At 43.4% G+C, this 20,584-nt stretch overlaps 1 protein-coding gene and 1 pseudogene across 7 annotated transcripts in view; one reads left to right on the forward strand and one right to left on the reverse strand.

Annotated features, from left to right (window-relative positions):
• BRPF3 (bromodomain and PHD finger containing 3) overlaps positions 1-19,554 on the forward strand; it is a 51,240-nt gene extending 31,686 nt beyond the window's left edge. Inside the window, exons 8-13 of one of the 7 annotated variants that reach the window (XM_066624767.1) lie at positions 1,177-1,680; positions 7,201-7,297; positions 10,320-10,417; positions 13,047-13,144; positions 15,911-16,065; positions 17,121-19,554. In XM_066624767.1, coding sequence (XP_066480864.1) covers positions 1,177-1,680; positions 7,201-7,297; positions 10,320-10,417; positions 13,047-13,144; positions 15,911-16,065; positions 17,121-17,304 — 1,136 coding nt within the window. In that variant the 3' untranslated portion in view covers positions 17,305-19,554. The remainder of the gene's footprint in view (positions 1-1,176; positions 1,681-7,200; positions 7,298-10,319; positions 10,418-13,046; positions 13,145-15,910; positions 16,066-17,120) is intronic. The other 6 variants (XM_066624769.1, XM_066624771.1, XM_066624768.1 and 3 more) reach the window with 6 other exon arrangements.
• LOC136649878 (5S ribosomal RNA) lies at positions 10,803-10,922 on the reverse strand (annotated as a pseudogene).
• Positions 19,555-20,584: the final 1,030 nt, after the last annotated feature.

The raw sequence follows: 20,584 nt of genomic DNA on the forward strand, positions 1-20,584 counted from the left end.
TAGGATTGCGCCCATAGTAACCCATAGTGTTGGTAATTCAACTGTTCAGACTGTTGGAGAAATTGCTTCTTCCCCAGTGTTTGCTAAAGCACTACCTAGATAGTGACTAGTGCTTGAACAGGTATGGAGAAAATGCAAATTCATCTCTGGTCTCATTCTACATGAATTGGAATGAAATGCTCAGTCACAGAGTGAGAGAAGAGGAAAGGAAGTTCTGGTTTTGCTTCTTTGATGAGCCCTAGATACCTTCTGTAACTTTAGAGCAGCGGTCTCCAAAGTGGAGAATGCTGTGTGCTGGCAAAGGCTTCTCTGGCATGGGTTGCACCTACAGTTCTGTGGGGGAGCCTCTACAAAGCCTCTCTGTGCCCTCCCAGTACAGGCCAGCTACATGTGGCCAGAAATCCAGGCACAAGACCTGCTTGGGCATTGGAAGTAGCTGGCTGGCGCAAAGACTGGAGGGGCTATTCAGAGGCTCCCATGCGAAACAATAAGCACCACTTATGGAGGGCTTAGGAAGGGTGCTTGATCCAGTCCATGCTTTAGAGCCCTGCTTTAGAGCAAAGGACAGAGGCAGGTTTTTTTTAAAAAGCAAACACTTATTTGAAAGAGGTTCTAGGCCTTTGGGTTTTTTGTTTTGCTTTTTGCCTTTTAAACTTACCCTTTTGTGTCATTTAGGGCACAATCCTAACCAGGTCTACTCAGAAGTAAGTCCTATTTTGTTCAATAGGGCTTACTCTCAGGAAAGTGTGGTCAGGATTGCAGCCTTAGAGACATGCAGAGGTTTCATTAACTGAAGGATATGAGGATCTGAAACACTATTGAATGGTGGTCAAATCAGTGATGAGCAACCCAGTCCTAAACATGTTTACTTGGAAGTCAGTGGAACTTACTCCCAATTAAGTGGGCAAAGGGCTGCAGCCTTGGATAACATGATTGGTTAAACAACATTCACGTTGTGTTCCCTAATATGAGAATATTTTGTTTGTCTGCAGTTATGAGTTTTAAAATAGTTAATTTTTTTTCCTCTGAGTGCCTTCCTCCAAGGTAAATGACAAAAGTTAGTTATGGCACTGACACATCACTGACGTTTGACCATAGGAAAGATCAGAAAGCTGTAATCCGTTCTTTGGGGAGATACTTTTCTAAAATGTTCAAGCAGATTCTTTTTCTCTTTAGCAGATGACACCAAGCCCCCACTTCCCCCCACCCTGGAGCCCACAGGACCTGCACCCCCCCTATCGGAGCTGGACTCTCTGCAGGACCCTCCAACTCTCAAACCCATTAGCGAAAGCAAGTCCTTGAACAGACTACATAAACGGCTGAAGTCCGAGAGCGAGCTCTTTGATAAGAAGACGCTGCAGAGGGAGAGCCACGCCTTCCAGCGCTTGCTCAGCGACAACGGCCTGAACGGATTGGCCCTACAGGCCACGGGCACTTCTGCCAGCCCCCCGTTTAGTGGAGTGGGCAGGCGGACTTCTGTCCTTTTTAAAAAAGCCAAGAACGGGGTGAAAATGCAAAGAGGTCTGGACTGCCCCCTTGAAAATGGAGAGGACCACAGCCAGAGTGGGCAGCTCTCCCCCTCCAGCATAGAGGGTGAGCGGCCATCCCGGAAACGGCCACAGAGTGGGAGCTGCAGCGAGAGCAATGGCGAGAAATCCCTCAGGCAGGCAGAAGTGACAGGTGACTCCCCTGAGCTTTAATTCCTCTGATGTCTTGGAAAGTCAGAGATCCCCAGGGTAGGGGTATCTGATAGTTGCACCACTTGCCTGCTGGCAAGAAATCTCAATGCCTTCATAGCATCAGCCATTTTCCTGAGTCCATTGATAAGTCTTAGAGTTCTTAGTGATGCGGGTGGCTGTGGGCTTAGAACCAGAAGAATATATTTTTGTGTTGCTGAGGAAACATCTTTTTGTGTTTATCTGAGGAAATCAGATAAAATGGCCTTTAAATATGTGACACATTTGGGATTTTTCTTCTTTGTTGCCTGCACTCTGATAGACTGCTTTTAGGCGAAGTGTAATGTTTAACAAATTGACTTTCAGAGAGTGAGTACGTTTTTATTTGTTTTTACCTAGCAAAATGCTACTCCCTTTCTTTGACCATCAGCAAAATCTTATACACATTTCTCTTCATGTTTTTGTGAGCCATTATTATTTATAGTTCTTTTGCATGGAGTAAACTTTAGCATGACTACTAAAGTTTCCTGGGTGAAGATGTTTAAATAAGACTCTTTCCCCATTCCTGCTTGCTCCTAGATCTTGTTATGAATAGAACACAGAGAGATAATAGTAGTTTGATGGAAGCAGACAGATCTGGAGGATTTGGAAGGAGGCAGGCAAGTGGGAGGGAACCCATGCTTCTATGAACCAACTCTAAGACACTATTTGAACTCATTGGACTGGACTTCAGGAAGGATGGGTAAAGACAGAGGAAATTGATTACCAAAAGTTTCCAATATTCTGCTTAAACAATGTCTCTAAGTAGATTTCCCCCAGCTCCCATCATTCTACTTATCTCTTTATTCCTGCTCATATTAAGGCTGCAAGCCTATCCACACTTACCTGGGAGTAAGCCCCATTGACTATAAAGGAACTTACTTCTGAGTAGACATGCATAGGATTGGGCTCTAAGCCCGCTTAGAAAATTGTTCCGTGAACTCTGGGGAGCGTTCTCATGATAACTTTGAGGCATATACTATCCAAGAAAAGAATGAATGTTTAATTGGCAATAATTGAAATTAAACTGAAGAGAGTTTATTTCCCAGCAGAAGAAAGTCTTGAAAGAATAGAATATCTGTTGAAGTATTTTAACCCCACTGTTTTTGCAGAGGTAAAGTTTGTGACCCCTTGATATAATTCCACCTTTGCTTGAGACTGCTGATAGCAAACCAGCTGATGAAACCTTTATTGGTAAAATGTGTGTTCTCTTCAGATGGAGCACCTATGAGGCCACTTATGTTGGCTGGTTTTGTTATTCGTCTATGGTTGGTCCCAGATCTTTCCTCCACATTTTCTGGTGTCCATAGAAGATTTGGAGAGGGCAGGGGGGATCAGTCTTTCATTTAGCCTCTGTGTTCATGGAACTCTGCATATGCTGCAGAGAAGACAGGGATGTCCTTTGTTTCATGATCCGCTATTTCTCCAACACTGAATATTGATTCGATTGATTGATTGATTGATGAAGACATTCCATTTTCTTCACTGCTAAACCACAAACCACATCACTCAGTGAGAAAACCAGTTAGTGGAACATATTTCTTACTAATTTGTTTCCCAGGATTACTCCATATTTCCAGAGATAGATACTTCAGTGCTACAGATATTGGGCATAGTCATCCAAGAATTTCTCCTGTACAAGACCTATTAAAATGAATGGTAGCCATACCAAGAGTAGCTTCCATTCATCTCAACAGGGCTTGTGCAGTTAAATCTATGTGTGTGAGTGTGCCCTTAACCAATTTGTAGGAACACAAAAAAGCAATCTACATCTGCAACAGCACTCCTTGTTTCATTTCTTAGCATTTCCCATTGCCCCTCATTATCCTGTGATGATCTGATGTTTTCTATATACATGCACTTTCTCCTCTTGGAATTGATGCCTGCTCTTTGATTGTTGTTTTTTAAGCCAACTATTACTAAATATGCGCAAGAGACATAGTTTAGTTAAAACCAATATTTCTCTCTGTCTCTCTCTCATGCATACTCGCGTACACACACACACACACACACACACACACACACACACGAAAAATAGAAATGTAGCATCCTACCATTAGGTGGCTACTTAAAAAGCCAAAGAGGAAAGGGGGACAGACTTCTGTGGATGAACAAAGCAGCTAGGATTAAACAAGGCAGCTATAAACATATACATTCTCAAAAGGAAAATACATTCCCAAAAGGAAAATAGTGAGATGTCTAAGAGGTTGCTATACAAATGAACATGAATGCAGTCAGCATTTAAAACAAAAAATTTTAAAGATGAAAGACGCATTTATTAATTGGAGTAGTGGCTGAGGTGAAGGACACTATAAATGTTAGTTCAGTTGACCATTGAGGCTCATTGTATGAAAGTACTAATCAGAGTACTTTTACTCTAATTATTCTAATATTAGAGTACTAATATTCATTTGAAAAATAGAGCTGGAAATAAAACACTAACAAATCCAAAAAATTATATGGATTGCATGCTTTATTCACAGTATGTTCATGTAACTACCATATGAAAAACAACTGGTTTAGAAATACCCACAAACTCAAGCTTCTTCTTTTCCATTGTGTTGATAAAATATTTGAAACCACGTAGTAGATGATATTTGGTGTCAAATCTGGCTTGAATCAGAGTTGGTTTGCTGCAAATAGATTGCTTGTGCTATCATAGCATGTTGTCTTAGAGATGACCTGCAAGCCATATTATGTTAGCTTTGCAAGTTCACATGTGAGCTCCTTTCTTCTTGTTTCTATGTCCAGCATAGAATCTTTTTTTCTGGAAATTTTATTTAATTATTTAATGGATTTTTACCCCGCCTTTCTCCCAGTGAGGGAACTCAAGGTGACCTCCAACTGCTTTGGTTAATGTTGTTATAATGCTTAAAAACTGCCTATCCTAGAATTAAGGATGTATTCAGAGAGTGGTTTTGTAAAGTGATAGATATACTCACTTCACCTACAAAATACATCCCATTCCATCTCCATCTTCATCCTATGCAGCTCCCTACATATCTTCAGTGCGCGTGGATGGGCTGGCAGGATCAGTGTGAGCCATGTAACCATCTAAGCAGCAGGAGTCATGTCTTGAAGCCACAAACAAGTATTTGCTCCTTTTAAGGAGCCTACTTTGTCTTACTTCACATATTTCTAGTGAAGTACACTGGAAGGGACATAAGAATAGGAGTCTTGTTGAATGTTTCTTTGAATTATGTTGAAAAATGATGCTGTTGCTTGTTTAACTGCAATGAGTTTGTTCTTTGACTGCCACTTGGAGTGCCAATTTGGTAGGAACTGTGATGCTCCTGTAATGCATTTTTAAAAGTTATATTGTGGACATATGTATAGAATGGGTTACTGGTTTAATACAAATCTTGTAAATAATTTTGCGCTAAGGAGGGTAAAACCAAAACATGCGTGCAGAATTGTTCTTACTTGAGAGCAAGCCCCAATGAACTTGGTGAGACTGACAACCTTATCCTGCCCCACCACTACCAGTACCAAGGCAGCTGCACCAAAAAGGCACATGTCTTTTTGATGGGGGTGGGTGGATGGGAAGGATAGCCTACAGCCTATGGTGGTAGGGGATGATTGTACAGCCTGCAAGAGGTAAATGAAAACATCTTGCACTTACCTCCTAGTAGGCTGCCCAATCCTCAGTGGGTCTCCTCAGACATACACCACCTATTTTAGTGGTGTATGTCTGAGGAGAGAAAAGGGGTGGAGAGGTTTTTAAAAGAGGGATAAGATCTGGCAATGCACCATTGCAGCCAGCTCCACCCCTTCTCACCTCCTCCCTGACCCCAGTTCCTATCCCATCCTTGCCCAGAAATCCCCTCAGTTCTTCCACTCTGTCCCTTTCCCTAACCCCACTGCTGACTTACTGACACAAGGGACTCTACGGAAGCCACTATTGCCTGGCTGCTGCCACTCACTGTTTTTAACAGTGGTCTGGCTTTCCAGAATGGTGGATCGCATTTTGCAACTGCACACTGTGCCACTGGAATGTGCTTTCTGGTGGCACAGTGGCTCAGTAGATTGGGCCTTTAATAACAAGTAAGCACACATAGGCTTGCATTACAAGATAACGCGTTTCTGCACAATCTTCCAATATGTATACAGGTACACTCATAGGAACAATGACATAAGTGCCAAATATTGTGCTGGAATCAGTTCTGGGAACCCAAACCTCATGGGTTTGTTCCCAGGTCTGCTGTACCGACTACATAAATAACTTACAGCACAATCCTGAACTGCCCTAGTGCCCAGAGGAGCAACAGCACCAAAATGGCTGTTGCATCCTGTGGCTGCCAGGCAGCCACCAGCAGCTCCTCAGAGGAAGGGGACAAAGCAAACTTGTGTCAAGCCAGGAGGCCTGATATGGGGCTCTGAATCCAGCGGAGCAGAGCTCCACCCCTTCCCCCTCCTGCCCTGCTCTCTCCCCCCACCACACCTTCCCCTTGCCCTGTCCCACTGGAATCTCTCCGCCCCCCACTTACCTCTCTGCCGCCTGCAATAAGGGATGAGCTCCAGACAGTACACAAGGGGCTTCTGGTTGGTGTGGATGGGTGCTGGGCCGGAGCCAGCACTGGGTCAGCAGTAAGCATCGCAGACATGCTTTATGGAACATGTGCGATGCTCAGTGCTGGGCTGGTGCTAACCACATACAATCGAACCCTTAATCAGTTATTTTTGCATGTATATCACATGTTTCTTGCTCTAGCAAATAGTTCCTTAGAGCTATTAAATACTTTACAGATTCAGTGCAGGCATAATCTTAGGTGAAACTAGGGAACTCACTGGAATTTGGCTCAAACTTCAGGAGCATGAAAACCTGCACTTTCTTTGCACATGGGCCTCTTATGTCAACTTGGCAGATTGCAGAACTGGAAATCAATGCATGGCGTAGCCTAGAATATCCCTGATGCTTTTCCAGTTTCCAAAATAGCTGAATATAGTAAGTGCAGAAGCTGGTTTCCAGAATCTGTAATGGATTCCTGCGCGTGAAGCAGGCACTCAGCCGATATCCAGATAAATGATACATCTTGCAAATAGTTTTCCAAAGCAGAGCTTGGTTGAGAACACATCACTAAATTGAACCACTTATTAGTCTTTGGCTTTATAAATAAGGCAGCCTTTAACCATAATTTACCAAATTCAACAGGCTTCATGCTGAGTGCTGGGTAAAAGAAAGGTGGATGTAAAGCATTTCATTAATTCAGAGCAAATGACCACTGTATAAACATAGTAGCACAGAAAAGCTTATTTTGATCTTTTAGTTGAAAGAATATATTTAAAAGACATATGAAATTCTCCTCTGTAGTATTTGTGCACAGCTGTAGTCGAGAAGCATCTTGCAACAACTTTGTTCAGATACCTAGTTCATGACTAGTTTCTTAGCTACACAATAGAGTTGATGTGCTGTCTGATTTTCTTCTAGGAATATTGTAAGAATAGTGTATGCAGCTGAACTCATTCTTATGTGTGTTCTTCACAGCAGCAGTGACCAATGGCTTCAGGAAGCATTCAGAAAGCAGGTCTGACTCAGAGTGCAGTTCTGGCCTTGGCAGTGTTCTTCCGTTTGATGTTTGCAGGTGAGCTCCATTTTGAAAGCTCTTGCCAAGAACTTTCATTATCCCCCACTAATGTTCTTGTTTTTTCTTTTAAGATGTAATTTACATTTAAGTCAGTGTATTTGAATGAAGCTGGGCTTTCTTAGCATCAGCAGTGTCTCAAAGGATGCACCCATGGCTACATGTAGGGTATTGGAGTTTGCAGGGATGACTAGTTCCAGCCATGTGTTCTGGGTAGTATGGAAAAGATTGTAATTGTGACACTGACATCTGCATTGCATTCTCTTCCTGTAGGATCCTTGATTTCTGTTTCTCAAACTCCAAATAAATCCACCTTCTGATCCTAAATCAGACACGTGGGTGACCTTAGGGCAGCGCAGCCAGTGCATTCAGTGGTATACCTCCAGTACCATTTTAAAATGTGCCCATTGGAATATAGTCCTACTAATCTAACTGAGTGAATACCACTATTTGTTTCAATCCCTCTTTATAGCTAAATCTTTAGCCTACGTAGAACAACCCAAGAAGAGCCAGTCTTGCTTCAACATTGAGGCATTCACTTCTATCCCATCACACTACACCTTGTCCCCAGCTGACCCAACAATGCGCAGCTTGCCTGCTCCTTTGCATGTGATCCAGCTCCTGGAAGCAGTTGATCAGCCCCACATTTACTCATGTCATACAGCAATAGTTGTGTGAAGAATGTGTGTCTTTTTCATTTGTATGTTTCAGTTGCTATTCTTATCATCCACATCTTGCAAAGGCCTGATTGTTCTCAAAAAAGGGGGGGCTGCTGATGTTTCTTGTGTAATATCCTTCCAGGGGAATTACTGACTAATGGCCCAATCCTGAACCTAGCGGTGCCCAGGGCTCCAGCAGCTCCAAAGTGGTGACCACCTGATCCTGTGGGCACCACAGCTACTGCTGGGGTTTCCTCAGGAAGAAAGGAGTGTTTGCTCCCTTCCCCTGGGCAGATAGCATCTGGTGGCAGTGGGTCTCCTCATATAATGTGCCCATGTTTGAATGGGCACAGAATTGAGGAGGCCCGTGTTGGGCCACCCTGCTCAGGAGGTGGGCTAAGATTCAGTGGCAGAGACTGCCACCATCCCTGCCCTCCTCACAGACCTAACCCTCCACCCTGTTCTGCCCACTTCCTGCCTCCTCCCCCACCCTGGAAACACTGCTTGCTGGTGCTGCAGGAGTGTAGGCCACCCATCCTTCTGGTGCTGAGGCGCAATGCCTACTGGTGCTGGCCCAGCACCGGCTCTAGCTGCTGTCCAGGTGCCATAAACATGCTTTACAGCATGTATATGACACCCAGAGCCAGTGCTGAACAGCAGCACTGGCAGCTCAGGATTGGGCTCTTAGACCCCAGCTTCCAAGAAGTAGCAATGTTAGCAAAAACAGCAAGACAACAGTTTTGTGACTCCTTAAAGACTCTGTTACTGTAGTGGCATGCTAACCACTGAAAAACCGCTCCCCTTTGGTTTGGCTGTTTATCTACCTTCACTCAGTGGCACAACATGACTAAGGGTGCAATCCAGCACTGACATAAGGGCAATGCAGTTTTGAGGAAAGCTATGCCAGTGCTGGAAAGCACTGACATAAGGGGGAGGAATGCACCCTAAGCCTTGACTCAAGTTGCAATCCTATGCACACTTGCCTGAGAGTAAGCCCTTAAATGTTGGCAACCTTCAGTCTCGAAAGACTATGGTATCACTTGAATACAATGGGAAGTGAAGCCCTTGAATAGTGAAGTGAAGTGAATAGGAAGTGAAGCCTTTGAATACAAACATGCAGGGCTTTTTTGTAATGGAACGCACCGGAACAGTGTTCCGGCACCTTTTTTTCCCCTCCTCTCTGCCCCCACCTTTTCCCCCCCTGCCTGCACTGCCCCACCCCCTTTTTCCCTCCTCCTTGCCCCCACCTTTTTTTCCCTGCCTGCACCAACCCGCTCCGCACTGCTGGCTAGGGAGGGATTCAAACCTCGTGCTTCACAGCCTAGCACTCTCTCCATTGGGCTATAGGAAAGCCCATTGTTAAAGTGTTCAGAACTAATATATAAGGTCTGCAGCCCAGCTGGTGGCTATCAGTGCCTCAAGTATTAGTTCCAAACACTTTGCACCTAAGAGCTCTGGTGGCTCAATGGCTAAACTGCAGGTCTGTGGAGCCAGAGGCTAGGAGTTCAAATCCCAGTGAGGAATAATATTTTTTTTTAAGGTGGGAAGGTGCTCCATGGCTGCAAAATATAAAGGTTGGTTGCTAGTTGCCAAAAGGGGGGCCAGTTGAGGCTGCAAAACTCCTCAAAGTTCAGTCCCAGGCAGGCTCTTTTTTGAACTTTTTTTTTTTAAAGTCCCAGATAGGACTTAACCCACAGCCTCCAGCAGGGGGCTCACTCCAGGAGCTTAACTGTGGGTTAAGTCCTAACTGGAACTTAAAAAAAAAAAGGTCAAAAAAGAGCCTGCCTGGGACTGAACTTTGAGGAGTTTTGCAGCCTCAACTGGCCCCCCTTTTGGCAACTAGCAACCAACCTTTATATTTTGCAGCCATGGAGCACCTTCCCACCTAAAAAAAATTATTCCTCATAGGGATTTGAACCCCAAGCCTCTGGCTCCACAGACCTGCAGTTTAGCCATTGAGCCACCAGAGCTCTTAGGTTTAAAGTGTTTGGAACTAACACTTGAGGCACTGATGGCCACCAGCTGAGCTCAAGACCTTATATATTTGTTCTGAACACTTTAACTACTGTATAGGCTTTCCTATAGCCCAATGGAGAGAGTTTCCTATAGCCCAATGGAGCACTTCCCCACCTAAAAAAAATGGGGTGTTTCACTCCAGCTGTGGCAGGAGTGCTTTTGCTATCAGGGAGCTCACACAGGATGGACACGTGTGTGTGTGTGTGTGTGTGTAAAAAATGGTTTAAAAATAAATAAATAAAAAGTTGTGAGTTCCTGCACCTATTTTTTTACAAAAAGAGCACTGCAAGCATGTATGGGATTGGACTGTCACTCTCTTAACTTTCCCTTGTATTTCTTTTTCACAGTGGTTTGACTCCACACAAGCGTAGTCGAGGAAAGCCTGCTCTTGCACGGGTCCCTTTCATAGATGGTGTCAATGGAGATTTGGAATACAGCAGCTCAGGTGAGAAAATAACATTGTGGACATGCCTTAAACAGCTAAGACAATCCTGAGTTCTGGTACTGTGCAGCTATAATTTCTACTACTAGGACCCTGTCTTTTATATGAATTACATTTTTTCTCTTGATTGTACCAAAGGAGCTTACACTCCTGTGCACTCTTCCATACAAATAAACACCACCAAACTCAGTGGAACTTACTTTTGAGTAAACACATATAGTGTGAGTCTGTATAAGCTGTAGATGTCAGTCTGGTCTGCAGTTTACATAGTCTAATGAATGAGAAAATCTGTTCTATTGTGTCAGTAACATAATTTTTGGAAAGATAAATTATTCCAGCCATAACTGGGGCTGGTTGGCAACCTTCAGTCTCAAAAGACTATGGTATAAGCCTACAGCACCCAGTATTCCCAGGCGGTCTCCCATCCAAGTACTAACCAGGCCTGACCCTGCTTAGCTTCTAAGATCAGACGAGATCGGGCATATGCAGGGTAACAGTTGCTGCTAACTATGTGTATGTAATTTCTTAAGATTTCACTGTGCAAGTACAGGATCTGATATCTGGCTTCAGCTTTTACTTTGTGAAAAAAATGCAGTTTCTATAGCTATAGAGCAGGGGTGTCCAAACTTTTTGGCAGGAGGACCACATCATCTCTCTGACACTGTGTCAGGGGCCAGGGAAAAAAAGAATTAATTTACATTTCAAATTTGAATTGTATTGGCAACCTTCAGTCTCGAAAGACTATGGTATCGCGCTCTGAAATTTGAATCGTGCTCTAAATTTGAATAAATTTACATAAATGAATATATTAGAGATGGAACGTATATGAATGAATGAAGGTCTTGCAATAGCTCAAGGCCTATAAAAGGCCTTGCACAAAGCAAGGCCAGCCTTTCCTCTGCTACCACTGCTGCATCACAGATGTGAAACAGCAAGCAATGGAGGGAGCCCTCATCCCACAGCTCATGCGAGAGGTTGAATAGTTTGCTGTCATGCTGAGAGCAGTTGCATCAGGCCAGCACAGGCTCCAGCAAGTCTCCAGAGAGCCAGAGGCTCATTGGAGACTGGGGGCTCCCTGAAGGCTGGATTGGGAGCCCTCGAGGGCTGCAAGTGGCCCCAGGGCTGGGGTTTGGGCACCCTTACTATAGAGGAAAAAATTTGAAAATGTGTAGTCAATATCTGGAGGGGGCTAAAAACCCATAATGGGGCTCAGCCAGGCTCCTTGGGGTGGACTTTGATGCCTGGATGGCTGCACACACTACTGGCACCAAACCTTAACTTCAAAGTCTCCTTTATCCTTGACCTCTGCCATCCAAGTTTTATCATTTTGAATTCTTTTTTTAAAATGTGTGAGTGGATTCAAAAGTATTTTTCTCTGCTTCATATAACACACATAACTTAATGTGGCTATGATCAGTTGAGGGGAAATAGCTTCTTTGCAGATTTTACTTGTACTTTTTCACTTGCTGTGGATGTATGGAGTATCACCCTTCTATTAGGTTCATTATTACAAATTTGTCTATTTTTAAAATAGGAAAGTTGCAGGATAGGTTACAGCCTATCCTGTATCTATGACAAGTAGCTACGGGCAGCCCAATCCTGAGCTGCCCAGAGCGCCCAGGCTTGGTGGCACCGAAAAGGGCTGCCGCCGAATCCTGTATCTCCCGCACTACTGCGGGACGCTCTTCGGGAGAAGGGGACATTCGTCCCCTTCCCCTGAGTAAGGTAAGCAGCCCTGCAATGGGGCTACTCACTTTACCGCAGACCTTTTGGTAAAGGTGCTTGTGTAGGGCACACAGCCCTCCACTAGCGCCCTGGATCCTGCGGAGCTCAGCTCCACGGATCCTCCTCCCGCCCGCCCCTCAGCATGCCTCCTCCCCGCCCCCAACAGCCTCCCCCCTCCCCAGAGCACCTCCCCCCCGCCCCTGCCTCCCGTTCCGCAGCCCGACAGTCTGGGAGACCGCAGAGCTGCGGAACCTGGGCCAGGTGAGCCCCACAAACATGCCTTATGGCACGTTTGCAACTGTGGTTGGTGGCATGGAGCCGTGCCGCCGACCACAGGATTGGGCTTTAACTCTTTTACCATAACTCTTTTTTAATCATTATATTTGGCCTGTGAATTGCACATTAATTATACCAATCAAATTAAAAGCAATATTCAGATACAAGATAAGTTTCCTCAGTTTCACACTCAGAACACAAAGCTCTAGTCACTATGCTGCAATTAGGAACTGATCAGAGAAGGTTAGTGCTGTTGATATAGCTCGGGGGTCTCCAAACCCTAGCCCAGGGACCAGATGTGGCCCGCAGCAAGCCTCTTTCCAGCCTGTGGCCAACCTCTTGCCTCCTGAAATCCTCTGGTCCACTCAACTGAACATGACCAGAACTGTGCTCTGATTGTGTCTGGAGGATGTTCTGAGGGCCAGAGAGGTTGAATGAATGAGCCCATACATTCATTTATTTACTCATCTAAGTTCCATCTCTTATTTATTTAAATTTTATATTTAAATTTTTTTTCTGGCCCTCCAAACCAGGGCTGCAGATATTTGATGCAGCCCTCTGGCCAAAAAGTTTGGAGACCCCTGATATAGCTGAATAAAATGCTAACTCAATTCATATTGTAACTTCTTAGGTAGAAACCTACTGATGTCCTTTGAGGAGCACACTGAACTAGAACCACTGGAGCTTGTGTGGGCAAAGTGTCGTGGTTACCCATCTTATCCAGCATTGGTATGTATGTTTGGTTCAAAAGCTGTCTTTTTTCTAGGTGCTGGTACTAAACTTGCAGTGCAGTTTTCTGGTACTAAGCTTGCAGTGCAGTTAACCAGAAAACAAACGTCTTATCTGAAGGAACTGTGCATAACACTGAAGTTTTCATTAAGACTCCTATGTAGTACCTCTAATGCAGTGGTTCCCACCCTTTGGTTGGGCACTACCCCCTTAAGCAGGTTACTGCCCTAACCAGGAACCCACCAAATGCAGATAAATTTTAAAAAAGACATTTTCAGAATATACAATAATCAGCAGTCGTGCATGTGTCATATTTCACAAACAAGAAAGGAAAAACAGATAAAAATGTAAGCTTGGATGTGAGCAAAAAAAAAATGTAAGCAAGAGGTTTATGTGTCAGTGAAAAATTGGTTGGTCCCTTCAATTTCCTCCTTGCATTGGTTGGTCCCTCCAATTTCCACTGAATTCCCCTTCCTGCTATAGTCCCCTGTACCCCTTTTACACAGTTCCAAGGATCTTCCTGTCTTCAACAGTGACTTTTGGAGAAGGCTGCAGTGGGGAGGAGGAGCAAGAAAGATCCCCTGTATGAGCAAGTTAGGATCCAAGCCAAAATAAGGCATTTTAACTTGAGATATGTTATCTGTGTGGTAAGAATACTGCCAGCTATACTCTTACCCAAAAGTAATGGAGTTAAAACACCTTAAAATATAATTATTCCTGAAAGGTATATGAAACCTGATTACAATAAAATATTCAGAAGCACAGCTTCAAGGTGGCTTAATAAAATACTTGAATGCAACAGAGGATGCACAACCTCACATGGTGCAGTAGGTATAAAGAATCCAAATAAGATGTCTTTACAAAAACTACATATCCCACCACTAGCAGAGATATAAGCAATGTAAGTAGAACATAATCTCGTATTTATAGAGCAGGAAACATGAGTGAAAGCCCCAACTAAAAACAAAAGGGGAGGGATTTCACCCCCATACAAACATCTGTGTGTAAATCTGGCCTGGATGCCTTTAAAAGGGGATTGGACAAGTTTCTGGAGGAAAAATCCATTACGGGTTACAAGCCATGTGTATGTGCAACCTCCTGATTTTAGAAATGGGCTATGTCAGAATGCCAGATGCAAGGGAGGGCACCAGGATGAGGTCTCTTGTTATCAGGTGTGCTCCCTGGGGCATTTGGCAGGGCCGCTATGAGATCCAGGAAGCTGGACTAGATGGGCCTATGGCCTGATCCAGTGGGGCTGTTCTTATGTTCTTAAATATAATCACAAAGCTAGCAAAGCAATCCTGTAATATTACTGCATTATCTGTTTAAAAAAATGTAAAAGTGAAACCAGTGCAAAATATATGTGATATCCTTGAATCAGTAGACTTATATTTGAATAAAATTGGTGTGACTGAGATCAAACTGGATCACCTGGATGGTAAAACCGCAGTGGCCACAGAACACCTGGTGGACTGGGGAAAGATGCTGAAGAATAACTGCTCCCCCCCTCCAGACCTCCCTTTTCTGTCACCATCTTTGAGGGCTGCATTCCCAGGAGCCATAGCAGTTGATCATCAAGCTGGGTGAAGAAGGCCTCCCTACAGATGCTGAAAAATATCTAGCTCCTAAGCATAAGTCTGGTAACCTATTTCAGGATGGAGGAGATTTCTCCAGGATGATTGCTATAGACTGGTGCAGCAGCAGCAACACCATCGAGAAAGCTAGGGACATGCATCATTGTCATTGTCCCCTAGTCCCTCCAACAGCCACTACCTTAAGAGTTCTAAGAGCTGGAAGCCATTGCACCATCTGCCCAGAGCAGCAGTGGCAGACCTGGAAGACTGGGGAAAGGAAAAACATCTGCCCTCCAGGACCTATAACCTTTGAATGGAGCCATGGTGGTTGAACATCAGAGTGGTTTCCATTGATACAATTAACAGCACCTGATATTCTGATGGCAGATATCTTAAAGAAGAAGGCAATATTATCCACTGATAATTCTTATTATGTTACTGTTAAATGCACTGAAAAACATTACCATTTAAAAAGTGGTATGCAAATATTGCAAAATAAAGGTGCGCTGTCTGTACTCTGGGATGAGGTATTGTCCCTTGAAATATTGGTTGGATTACATTCTAGTATGACAAAAATAACTTGCAATTCCCCTTTCCATGCCCCCACTTGTATTATTTTGTACTGAAAAATACAATCTGTCTCTAGATTGTGTCTGGACAGGGTGCAGGTAAGTTTAACAGAGGTGGATGGAATTAACAGAAGCTATGGACTGAATATCACTGCCTTTCTGTGAAAAGTTGTTTTTTCATACATGTTACTTTGAGGGACTAGCTTGGACAAATTGAAATGTTGAGTGCAAATAAGCTGTGATAGCTGTGTTCAAAGCTTTTATTGACTCTTTTTGCTAAAAAGGCTTCCAGTCTTCTTATCACCTCTGATAAGCTCTGCCCTACTGCACACATTAAATAATTAGTCACAGTGCTTTACTCCCCCTAATTCATTCTTTTTCATAATTCTCATAGCTCCATATGACATCCAGCCTAAATGCTGAGATGGTGGTGAAACTTGTTAGCTTAATTGCATTTTAAATCAAGAAATCCCATTCCACCACCTATATTAGATGCCTACCCCTCCCTGCTGCGTCTGGGTCCTTGGGCACTAGCAAACAGGACTGTGTCCTTGACTAAATTTCTAAGAACAGTGATGCATTGTGAGGCTCCAGACTATTACCTTTGTGTCTTGTATTTTCAGATAATTGATCCCGAGATGCCACGAGAGGGCCTTCTTCACAATGGAGTCCCAATTCCTGTCCCTCCTCTAGAGGTGTTAAAATTAGGGGAGCAGAAACAGGCTGAGGCTGGAGAAAAGCTTTTCCTTGTCCTTTTCTTTGACAACAAGAGGACGTGGTGAGTGAATGTGAAAAGATGAAAGGGAAGAACATTTCTTGGACTATAAGCCACTAAAGATCTAAGCACCTAGAAAGTCAGAAAAAAAAATCCCAGATATTGTGGGTATTGCTGTTCCTTTCTGTACAGGAAGACTACAGTTCTTCCTTTCCCCAGGGCCTGACAAGAAGGTTTTCTGTTTGTGTCAAGCAGAATCATTATACAGCTTCCATGTCTTGGAGAGTGCATATGTCACAATACTACTATCAAATATATGGCGCAATCCAAAGATGCCCATGGACTGACACAAGCCCCTTGCGCTGGCCCAGGAGGGTTGCAAACGTGCCGTAAGACATGTTTGCGCATCCTCAGGAGGAAGCTGGGCTGGCACTCAGAAGCGCCGGCCTGCAGAGGCCAACACAAGCCTCCGCGCCGGCATCCTCCTTGCAAGTTGTGTCGGCCCAGTTGGGAGAAATGAAGAAAGGTAGGCAGGTGGAAGGAAGGCATTCCTGGGTGGGGGGAGGGCAGCCAGCGGGCAGCCCTGGGGGTGGGCATACGGGAGGTGGGCCTGGGATCCAGCACTTATGCCAGATCCCAACCCCCATTCCCATGAAGAACGGAGCGGCTTCAAGCCGCTCCGCTCTCCTCGGACTTGTGCCAGCTCTAGAGGTGGCACAAGCCTGAAGAGATACATAGGTGCCAGCAGCCCTTGCCCAGAGGTAAGGGGAAATATTTCCCCTTGCCTCTGGCTGAGCCACTTATGGCCACAATCCTGCCCTGGATACAGCGCAAGCCTCTTGGCTTGCCTGTTCGAGCGCAGGATTGGATTGCGCCCATACTGAGATTTCTCAACAGCTTCTTTTTCCAGATAAATGAATAGTGACAAAATTGTCTATACATTTTGAAAACTGAGCTAATCAGTTTGGGGAAAAGCTGTAAGACCCAGAGCCTTTGCATGACACATTTGTCACCCAAGGTCTTTGTATGACACACATTTCTATAAGACACATTTCTATGCATTTCCTTGTTACTCTCAATAAATATTTTTTGTCTATATATGTGCTCTTGAATCATAGGCAGTGGCTTCCACGGGACAAAGTTCTTCCCCTTGGAATAGACGACACCGTGGATAAACTAAAGATGTTGGAGGGACGAAAAACCAGCATTCGCAAGTCAGTTCAGGTGGCATATGACCGGGCCATGATCCATATGAGTCGAGTTCGGGGAGATCATCCGTTTGTAACACCAAATTATCTGTAAGGACTGAAAGAGCTTGCTCTGCCCTTCCTTATCTCCCAGAAATGATTTCTGCGTCTATGTGCACTGTGGGTCTTGGTGTGTACTGATCAGCAGGAATTTCTTCCCTGCCTGGAGGAGGGTGCAACTGTCATGTTAATTTCTGTTCATCAGAGAGCTGCACTATTCCTAGCACTAGGAAAAGCTCCTGCAAAGTATCCGCCTGATATGTGCCAAAAAGCCTGTCTGGGTTCCTTCTGAATATGTGTCACTGAAGAGCCAGCGGGAAAGGAAGTGATGCAATGGTCTGACCTGTAAGAGGATATTAGGAGTAACTGCACTGCAGTGTTGTGACCTTGGCAGAATCTTCAGTCAGGTTATTTGACAAAAGGAGAAGTTGAATTCATTTGCTGCGCCTGAAGGTGCTCCCGAGTCTTGGGTTTTCAGTCTTCAGCTAGATCTGAAGAATTCTATGGAGCCTGCCACTATAACCCAGTATCCTTTTGACTACTCTGGTGTGCCAAATTTACAGTAACATATAGCATACTTTTTCATGTTATTTTTTTAACGGACTGGTTTGTTCCCTGCATTTTTACATACACAACCTAGCCTTAGGAATCCTATGCCTAAGTTTATATATATCTGTCTTCATGACACATCTGAAACATAAAAAGATAGAGATAATATTCTGATGCATTTCTCCCTCTCCCTTGTGTACAGTTACGTGCACAGAGCTTTAACTATGAAGAAAAAATGGCTTTTACATTGTTTGTGTGTGATTAAGTTTATGAAGTAGGTTTTACATTTCAACTCAGTAATTCCAGAAACCTCAACTGAAATACACTGTTGAAAGAGGGCAAAGCAGTATTTTAAAACTTCTTTTAGGAAGTTTCTAATGTGCTGCAACTGCTTTGTTAGACATTAAGATTTATTAGGGTATGAGGAAAACACAACTTTTATGGTTTTAAAATCTGACACACACCCCAAATAAAGCAGTGCAACATACAGAACTTGGTTTAAACAGGAACTGTTCCGTTCATTTCAAACTTGAGATAACAAGCCCACCAAGATTCGTAAATGCATGTGACTGCCAAGTGTTGGAACAGCCTATCTGTGGGTGAGCCATGTGTAGAAACATGTTTCCATGGAACTTGCACATGGAAGTAGGATTGGGTCCATTATGGACCTCATTGCACATGCTGAGCTTTCTCAGCTTTGAATGGTGCTGTCCCTGTTTGCACTGGGTGCCATATTGAAGTGTGCAACTTCCTATTAGGGGCGCCAGTGCCAAGCCACTATCCTGAAAATCTTCCCCATCTTGTTTTGGGGTCATCCGGCTTGATGTCTGTTTTCTTGCTAACCAGAACACACTGCAGCTTCACTCTAGGTTTTCCTGCTGTGTTCCTGCTCCGTGATTGGGTTCTGTTAAAAATAGATCACAACTCCTCAGAGAATCCTGTTTTAGCCTTGCATGTGCTGGAAAACTGAGAAAGCATTTCATGTCTGGATTCGGATTTAACTAGGTTTTTGTTTCCTTTTCTTTTTATGCATTATGAACCAAAGGTGCAAAGCAAGATTGTCATTTGAATAGATCATTATTTTTTTTCTTTTAAACTCGGTATTTTTATTTTTTCATACTAAAGAGATTGTAGAACAAGCTGTTAATATAGGGGGGAAATCACTGCCATTTCTATGTGGTCTGCTATTTTAAAACTAAAGTACCACATCTTATATATTGGAACATAAAACAACACTTGATGGGAAATACCTGTAACATATGAAAAAAGTGAATAGGACTCTTTTTTCTAAAGAAGTCAGTAATTCCCATACAGTGTGGCTATGGAAGGAACTTATGTACATAGTTGTAAATTACTGTTCTAAATTATTCAGGCCGATTGTTACCATTCTTGAAGTCCTCAGTTATGTTGCTGGGTCTTTTGTATGCACACAGTATACTTAATTTAAAGCAACATACACTTTTCCCAGGTTGTAGCTCAGCTGTGGACTTGTGACCTATGTATAACTGTTTTAAGATCTTCCATTTTACTTTTTCATTTTTTTTTAAATGGCATTTTAAGGATCTGAATTGGCTAATTTCCTGCTGTTGCTATGGGACCTAAACGTAACTTGTCAGTCTGCTGTAAAGCACAGATGGCTCTATTTATTGTAGAAAGTGAGTTTATTTGCTTTCTAGAACAGTTTATATCAGATGGTATAAGAGGTAATAAAATTCTATGCTTGTAAAGAAAAAAATGCTAATTTTACCTACTATAATCTGACTGTCTGAAACTATATTTTCTCTCTGAGAATAAATGTTCTAATGTAAAATATCTGATTGAATTGTCTTGATTTGGGAAGAATCTTTTCTTGGCATCTGGGCTATGAAGTGTACTGATTTTCCAATTTTCATAAAAAACCAAAGCAGTTTTCATCAACCTCCTTTCCTGGAAGCTGTTTCCTCCTGAAACGGCTTCTTTCTGCATGTGAATTTAAGTCATGACAAGTGTTGAAAGGTTGACAGTTGTAAAAAGGTGGAACGTTGCAGAACTTAGTGAGAGGTGGGAAAGTCTAGAAACATGGGACACTGAAGCTGTAAGCCTGGAAAATACCTATAAGATGTAACTTTTTTTTTCCAAGGAGTGGGTGGGTGCATGTGGATGTGTGTGTATGGTGTTTCTAAACATCTTAGTTTTAGGCTTAGAAGTGTGAACTTTTAGGGCCCAATCCTATCCAATTTTCCAGGGCTGGCGCAGCTGGGGCATGCACTGCATCTTGTGGTGGGGCAGCAGTCACAGAGGCCTCCTTAAGGTATGGGAATATTTGTTCCCTTACCTTGGGGCTGCATTGCTGCTGCACCAGTGCTGGAAAATTGGATAGGATTGGGCCCTTAGGCTGCTATGGAAGAAGTTTAGATACAAGTAAGCAGTCTCACTTTCCAATGTAGTATTATCCACAAGTCTTTCTTCAGTCATAAGGACAACTTCACAATTTTTGTGAACTGGAGATTGGACATGTGCTATAGAAATAACGATTGCCTCTGCAAAACATAGCACAGATCCACATAACATGCATTCTGTAACATGCCAAATGAATTGCATGTATTGGCTCTATTGCTAAAAATAGGACATATGTACAGGATAGAATGATCATTTTATAAATACAGTTCTTTTAGCTGATCTACTCATACAGGAAGACCATACTTTGTTTTTTGGCTGTTTCTCCCCTGGAAATTGGAGGACATTCTAGAGTCTTCATGATAGCCTCCTTGAAACAGAGGCAGGATCAAGTTTCTTGAAATAGGCCT

Source organism: Tiliqua scincoides, chromosome 4 (assembly GCF_035046505.1).
Source record: "Tiliqua scincoides isolate rTilSci1 chromosome 4, rTilSci1.hap2, whole genome shotgun sequence".
In the NCBI taxonomy this organism is placed as follows: domain Eukaryota; kingdom Metazoa; phylum Chordata; class Lepidosauria; order Squamata; family Scincidae; genus Tiliqua; species Tiliqua scincoides.